This window comes from Pundamilia nyererei, unplaced genomic scaffold, assembly GCF_000239375.1.
Source record: "Pundamilia nyererei isolate P.nyererei 1_Seehausen unplaced genomic scaffold, PunNye1.0 scaffold00353, whole genome shotgun sequence".
NCBI classification, from domain to species: domain Eukaryota; kingdom Metazoa; phylum Chordata; class Actinopteri; order Cichliformes; family Cichlidae; genus Pundamilia; species Pundamilia nyererei.
Genome location: NW_005187754.1, coordinates 410,990 through 418,458, shown reverse-complemented (window position 1 = coordinate 418,458; position 7,469 = coordinate 410,990). Strand labels below are relative to the sequence as shown.

The 7,469-nt window shown below is 44.9% G+C and overlaps 1 protein-coding gene across 3 annotated transcripts; it reads right to left on the bottom strand.

The window, feature by feature from the left end:
- Positions 1–796: 796 nt before the first annotated feature.
- On the bottom strand, positions 797–5,500 carry atf5b (activating transcription factor 5b). Of its 3 annotated transcripts, none has more exons than XM_005752332.1 (4): positions 5,282–5,500; positions 4,065–4,286; positions 2,528–3,719; positions 797–2,032 (listed from the first exon to the last, which is right to left on the bottom strand). In XM_005752332.1, exons 2-4 carry the CDS (start codon positions 4,201–4,203, stop codon positions 1,846–1,848), a joined length of 1,518 nt encoding a protein of 505 aa, XP_005752389.1. In that variant the 5' UTR covers positions 4,204–4,286; positions 5,282–5,500; the 3' UTR covers positions 797–1,845. The 3 variants fall into 3 exon arrangements, with proteins under 3 accessions (XP_005752389.1, XP_005752388.1, XP_005752390.1); XM_005752331.1 differs by lacking the exon at positions 5,282–5,500 and adding an exon at positions 4,877–5,121; XM_005752333.1 differs by lacking the exons at positions 4,065–4,286; positions 5,282–5,500 and adding an exon at positions 3,984–4,033.
- Positions 5,501–7,469: the final 1,969 nt, after the last annotated feature.

Genomic DNA, 7,469 nt, shown 5'->3' with positions numbered 1-7,469 from the left:
GTGTGTGTGTGTGTGTGCTGGGGGATCATATCTGCCAGCTCCTGCATCGATGCTGTACAGATACATGGATTTATTGTGACGTATTCTCCATCAGAACAGCTTCACGCTCTGTTTTTACATTGCATCAAACAACAAACAGAAGCCTGAATCAATAGATTTAATGGCGCTCTCTGTCAGCCCAGTACTTTTTTATTCTGATAGTTCACTTGCATCTCTCTCCTCCTTCTGCAACTATTGTGTGATATTGCCTCATGCACTTGAAAGGCCTACGACTGCTAGGAGAGATACCAAGAGATTTCACACACACGCCTTCATACACGCACGCCCTCTACGAGCTGGGACACGAGATAGGCAACTTGTGTTTTCTGTTGACTGCCGGAGCTCGATACGACTCCACTCAGCCCCGGGGATCAATCAAAACACAGGAAACGGCACTAAAATATTAGGGGGGGCCGTACTTGTGAATTCTCTAAACGCACTCTCCGATTGTGCGGTTGTTTGGACTCGGTGCGAGCTCCTCAGGCTCCAGGGAATAAGGTTGTTTTCTCACAAAATGGTCAGGTGTCAGTCAGAGCCTGCCATCCAGCGATGAATCCTGGGACTAAGACTGACTGCACTGCAGCCAAAATCAGAGGGCTGAGACCTGCAGTTTGGGGGCAGGGTGGAAACATAAAGGGAGGGGCACGGGGGCTTTCATCTCCATCTCTTAATCCCAGCCCGCTCTTATTCGCTGTGTGCGCACTGGGCCGAACGGGGCTCAGGGTGTCGTGAGCAGAAAAACAGTCAAAGGCAGAGGTGGATGATACTACATAACTGGTTTATTTGGCTGTCATTGACCTGATGTTTCATTTCCTGACATTGACATCGACTATTAAAAGGACCTGAATTTCAGATACATCAAATTGATCAATTGAAAACAAAATTCCCACAAAGTCGTACCCAACAACCGTTTATTGTTGCGTCAACAGGTGATTGTTCATTCGCAAAATACAGCCGGAAGAGAGGGAGAAGGACAAAAGAAAGCCAGCGAACGCTCGTGTCTCGGAGCAGAAAGCAAAACCTGAGCATGAATCACACTGACGGAGGGAGAAAAGTCGCCAGCTGATGAGAGGGAGGAAGTTAACTCAGTGAAACTGACGCAGTGGAGATCTTGAAGCCATGCAGTTAACAGAATATTGCCTTCAAATAACACTCGCACATGCTTTTCCAAAATCAAACATGCATTGGGTAAAGAGGTGTAAATACTCAACAGTTTAGCAATACAAATTCTCTAAATGTTGCTGATAATGAATATTTGTAGAGCATGTTACAAGTTTTCCAGCAATCCCTTTATTCGGTTGATTGTTGTAAGCAAATGATAAATGAACATCATTAAGTAAAAATAAAATAGAAAATAAAATCTAGATTTCGCATGGTTCTGCCTCGATGCTGCTGCTGACGCATGTCACAAAAAACCACAAGTAAATTCAGTCACTACTACTAATTCAAAGAGCGTTTTGTAAACGATCCTTCGTCGTGAGCGCAAACTCAGTCGTCACAAGGCTGCGAGTGCAGTTCGGATCACAGTGGTCACGGACAAGTTCAGCATCTCCTCTGGAAGCCGCCTGGCTAAGGCTGGTTATAGTTAGGTCACCCATTTGGAAACGTCTGGTCTGTACGATCAGTCATCCTCTCAGAACAATTACATCATTTTATTTGTTTTTAAGAAAAGAACTACCAAAATCATGCAAACTACCATTTGTGAGACAAAAACCAGTTGGTGCTCTTGACTTGATTTTTCTCTTGGTGCTGGCTGGGCAGGTTTGGAGGTGAGGTCGGCGTGGGCGTCGGGCTCCTTTCTTTCTTTTAGGCACTGCCGTCCTGTTTGAGCCGCTGGCTGCGAGCCTTGTAGACCTCGATGAGTAAATCTTTGACGTACTGTATTTCTCGCTCCACCGATTCCGCCTTGTCACGAAGCTCCCGGTTCTGCCCCTCGAGACCGTGCAGCTCCTCCTCCAGAGAGTCCAGCTCCGCCCTCTTACGCAGCCTGTACCTGCAATTAGGAACAACGTGTGTGGTTGGTTTCACAGATTTTGCTGCCTTGCAACTTTAATGTGGAGTTGAGCGTGCGTGGCCTCTGAAGCTAAATGACGCAGAGGCAAACAGCTCCCTCCCTTGAGACAATTCAACTTTATTCACACGGTCCCGAATCACAACAACAGTCGCCTCAAGGCGCTTTACATTTACATAAGGTGGACCCTGCAACAACCAACTGTAGTTATTGTACAACTGAAAAACCCACTGTAGACTACAACTGTTTTTTTCACATGCTTGCTATTTTAAGTGAAACATGCCGAGCTGCCAGACTTGTAGGACTGCTGAGGTGGGGCTGCATTTGGCAGACAGCGAGGGACTTTCCACGTCCCTCCTACATTTTTCAGGACATTTAAAGCAATGCGGTGGCTGCTTTATGCAACACCATGCTGTACATTTAAACTACTATTTCCATCACATCCTGCACATTTGAACAAAGTCAAAGCGTGTTTACCTGTGAGCAGCAGTTTTGTTCTGGTCTCTCTTCTTCTGCTTCCTCTCGCCACTGCTGCCATCCAGAGACACTGCACTCATCACCAGAGCTGGTTTCACAGAGCAGGGCTCATCCTTTAGCCTCTGGGTGGGGCGATGGATGGGGCCACCCAGCAGCGGCCCCTCGCCCTCCCCTCTGGACAGACATTCGTAGCTTTGGTCTGCAAGGCATTCCGGGTAGAGGTAGTGGCCGTGTTGGGGATCGACAGCCTGTGCTTGTGACGGCTGATCTAGGTCACCTATAAAGCTATGGTAAGGTTCTGTGCTGGCCATGGACTGGTGGAAGTATCCGTCACCGGCCACCATTGTCTCTTGGGGGATACTCCCGGAAAGTCCTCCGTCTTTGCTGCAGTGCAAGACCTCAAGCCCCGTGCTGTCGTAACTTACATTGACCTTCACATTGTGCATCAACTGTCCCTCTCGCTTGTGGTGGCCGTCGTACGAGCCACCCAGACAAAAACCTCGAGCAATCTCTTCGCTGCAAAACATTCCTTCTGAAAAACAATAACTCTCCTCTTCCTTCAAAGATAAAGCACATTCTCTCACCTTCTTGATGCTGCCCAGGCTGTTCTTGCTCACCGTCTTCAGCGTCGAGTAGTGGTTCACAGACAGCTCTGTACTTCCTGAGTAACATCCCCTGGAGCCCCACGTATCAAGTCCAACTTCATCGGCGACTTTCACGGTCTCGCCGAGGATTCTTCGCCCGTTGTTGTGGTGGTGGTAGCGGTGGTGGTAGTTGTATGGAGCGGGTCTTGCGATTTTGCTTCTGCTGATGGGTCCGCCGCAGAAGCTGGCCAGGTCCAGCTCCCCTGTTGCCAAGGTAACAACCACAGGGCTGGCTTCTGATTGGCCGGTCCCATACGAGCCATAGGGTAACTGGTAGTAAGACTGGGAGCCCATGGCTTGGGCGCCCTTATCACATTTTGAAGATTTCTCCAACTTGTTTGCGGTGGATGTGGACTCGGAGCGGAAGTAGTCCTCGAGCTGAGCCAGCTCCTCCTGCAGCAGAGAGGTCATGACCTCCAGATCCGAGGGCACCTTGACATCTTGTTCTAACGGCGAGGGCGGAAGAGATGAGCTTGGAGAAGACTCGGTCGTAGATACAAATGAAGACAAATCAACTTTTTCCGTCATCCAATCAGAGTGACCATCACCTAGAAAAATTCAAAACCAGAGGAAAGCGTAACGTAACGAGCAAAGCAATCCATTCTATTTTCAAGTGTTTGCAAAAAACGACTGAAATTAAATCTTGAAATTTAGAAAAAAAAGGAAAAAAAATGTGAAATAAGCAAAGGCTGAGAGAGTAAACGGAAAAATAAAATAGTTTAAATTAAGCAATACATCCAACTAACCGATCATCTGAAAATGATTGAACAGCATCGTCTGCATTCGATAAATATCCACTTAGCTGTACTCACTGTACGACATTAGCCCCGTGCTGCACTGCGGCTCCGACCTCGGGATGTGGAAAAATAAAAAATCGTCTTGGCCAAACTCACCAATTAAGTGCTGCCTCTCCACTGGCTCCGCCCCTGTCCGTGGCCGTGATTGGCTGGGGCTAGCCTGTCGGAGAAGGGGAGCGCTGAGCTCGCCTGTGGAAACGGGGGGAATTTTCCTGCGAAGGATCGATGCCGCCATTGTGTCTTCTGCTTCGATCGAATTGTTCAAAAGCACGAACCGTGCGCTGGCTGGATGAAAGAGTTCTGGAAACACCTGAAGACCTGCGGGAGGGAAAAATTAGAACGTTGCATTTTTTATTAGCCTCCAACGGCCCATTTCAAACTTTAAGTAATTCAAAAAAAATTAATTTATTATTTTAAAAAGGTAATTAAAAAATAAATGCACATTAATTTTTCATCATTTTCAGTTTAATGAATCACCCAGGTTTTCACCTCCAACTTAAAACAGACTTTATTTGAAGCCATTCCTGACTGATGTCACAATTTCAATTTAAAACTCTCAGTTTTAAAAAAAACATTTCAAAATATTAAAATGATTACAAATCTTATTTTTTTAACTTTTTCTATAAATAACATAATTTTACAGAATGTAGGCAGAAACATCTGTTGCGCACTTTCAAATGTTTCCAAATCGAATCCATTCAGCGTGTTTACACTGTAACAAGCCAAGTTTGACCAGGTCACTTTACACAGCAACGAAAACGCCCGCAAACAGCGGGAAACAACCACGGGACTCGCCGCGCGGCGTAACGCTGGCTGCAAAGTGTCTAAACGTGTTTGTTAAGTAAGAAAAGACGCGTTTCTCCCAACTTTCTTTTACTCCTACGAGGCTAAAAGGCACTTGTACTCACCCCATAGTTTCTGAATGAGTGGTAAAAAGTGCGCTGCGGGAGCAAAGCACACGAAGCTTTAGGCTGACGAGGACGACAGGCACCGTTTAGAAAGCCATCATTTCCCTTTAGGAAATCAGGGAGTCTTCATGAAGCGCTATTTCAACGGACAACACTTGCAGACAGAAAGTTTTTAAATCCGCTACTTCTCCAACTCCTAATGCCCGGACCGCATCACAGCAGATGGGATTAATCCGCACTTCACCGAGTTCACCGGGCCGTTACGTCATGAAGCTGGGGGACTTTCCCGTTATCCAGAGACCGCAGCCCGTTTGTGCGCGAGCTTCACTTTATTTCACTTTAATTCATTCGTTTGTTGTTTCACATTAAATCATTTATAAATTAAAACAAAGTAAATTTTCTTACCATCTCTTGTTAGAAAACATCACGTGTCTGTTGGAGCACTAAACATTCACACCAGCACTTAAATACGTCATCAGATTCTTTCCAACACAAACCGTGCACATGTGAGGCGTTCGTGAGACGGTACAGTAGGCACTAGTTTTCAGCGCGCCGCAGCGGAAGGACACCGTGTTGCAGTTCGAAGGTGTAACTTTAGTTGCAGCCCTGTTGCATCAGATCCGCAGGGGATTCGCTGAGCGCGTTAACAATGTGGCCGCACCATTGGTTTATGAAGGGGAACTTTTCTGCTTCCATTGGCCTGCTATCACTCTTACACTGATTGCTAATCATTGCGCATTAACGGCGACGCGTCACGGCCGTAACTGGAAAGGAAGTGGCCAAGGTGTGGTGAGGAGACGAAGTCTGACCTCCAGCAAAAACTCCCACAAACATTTTTACTCTTTTTCTACGCTGCGGGCTTTCATGTCTGTTCGTTTCGTTCGTTTAAGATACTTGATCGAACTTCTGTTAAAACACAACTACATGGTGAGCAGAAGTGTTAAAGTTCGATACATCATTTGTAGTTTAAAGTAAGAAATATGAAAGATCTGTGTGAGCACTTGTGTTTTGTTTGTTACAGTTTCCACAGAGTTTATCTGCTAAATATCCCAAAGAAAAATAATAATAACTAAATAATAAACATGTAAATTGTGAATGCTGTCAGCTGCTTGAGGTTGAGTGGGACCCCAACAGTGGAAGGACCTCACAGACAGATTTACAAACTGCACAGAGGTTTGGTGTACTCTTTAACACTAAAGAAAACATTGTGTGAGTAACCTGTTTGCTTACTCATTCCTCACATAACAACAACACCAAATAAGGTTACAAACTAATAGGATCACATTTTGTTTATTATGTTTTCTCTTTCTTGGCAAATGAATGAAACTGACAGTATGTGTTGCACAGAGGTGATGAGCGCGCTCATGGCCATAAGCACACACACAAGAACAATAATAATTATGTGGATTTCATTCCACGAGGTAAACACATCACAGCCGGTTTGAAGAGTTCACGTGTGGGTGAAACCTGAATGGTGCCTAATTAAAGAATAATACAAACTGTCTGCACTGTTTGTTTAAATGAAACTTTTCAGCATGTTAACGCACCGTTCTCACACAGATCTGTAAAGTCAGCAAGATGCAGAAGTGAAAAGTACTCCTCTGATTTTTTATTCTGCTTAGAGTTGCCTTTGGGCTGGAGCCTCTCCCAAATGACACAGGGCGAAAGGCACAAGACATCCTGGACAGGCTGCCAGTCCATCACACAGCTAACAACACACACACACACACACACACACACATTCAGTCCTAGGGCCAACTGAGAATCACCAGTTAACCTAACAAGCATGTCTTTGGACTGAGCGCAGGGAGAGCGGATGCAGGGAGAACATGTAAACTCCACACAGGAAGGTCGCAGACAGCTGGCAAACATTATTGAGTCGTATTCATTAGAATTTGTTTTTAGTGAAAAAAGAAATGATTTTGGAGTCTTTGTAAATTAGAGAGAGTACGTTATAATGATAATATGTGTTTGGCTTCCTGCACATCGTTACCGAGCATCAGTTGTTGCTGCTGTTTTGCAGTAAAGCTTTCAGGGAGCTTGTTTAAAGACTCAAATATCTGGAAGTAATTCATTCAGTGTAATTAAGTAGTGTTGGCTCTGTTCTACTTACTTCAATATTTTGGGTTTAAAAGACATTTTCTTCCTTTTTGAGTTCATTAAACTTACTATTGTTGACCGACTTGACTAAGACTAACTTGTTTAACAAACACAAAGGTTGACGTTCACTTCGTTCTGTGGTTTGTCTCACGTCATGTCAGCGAGTGTGGCTGAGAAGCATTAGTGAAAGTCCTTCATAGCAAAGCAAGACAGTAACCATTGTGTTTTTCATGTTGTGCTATAGTAACACATTATATTCACTGTGAAGTTACTGAGGTTGTGTTTCTTTTACCATCATGTAGCAAATATGGGACGCAGTGAGGTGAGCCTGCAGCTCAAACAAGAATCATGCAAGTCCCGCAAATGTTTCCAAAACACACAAGCGAATTAAAAAGAACGAATCTGAGTACAAATACAATAAAACGTCAGGAATTTCAGCTCATTATTTGTAAGTTTTACTAACTTAATCTCACTGAGAGGCGTAAGGACTTAC

Bases quoted from the DNA above. Each gene is read 5' to 3' on its own strand.
- atf5b (XM_005752332.1), bottom strand. From the start codon at position 4,203: ATGGCGGCATCGATCCTTCGCAGGAAAATTCCCCCCGTTTCCACAGGC. The intron at 3,720-4,064 runs GTGAGTTTGGCC...GAATTTTTCTAG, and splicing joins GGAGAGGCAGCACTTAATTG to GTGATGGTCACTCTGATTGG. The intron at 2,033-2,527 runs GTAAACACGCTT...TCCTAATTGCAG, and splicing joins AACAAAACTGCTGCTCACAG to GTACAGGCTGCGTAAGAGGG.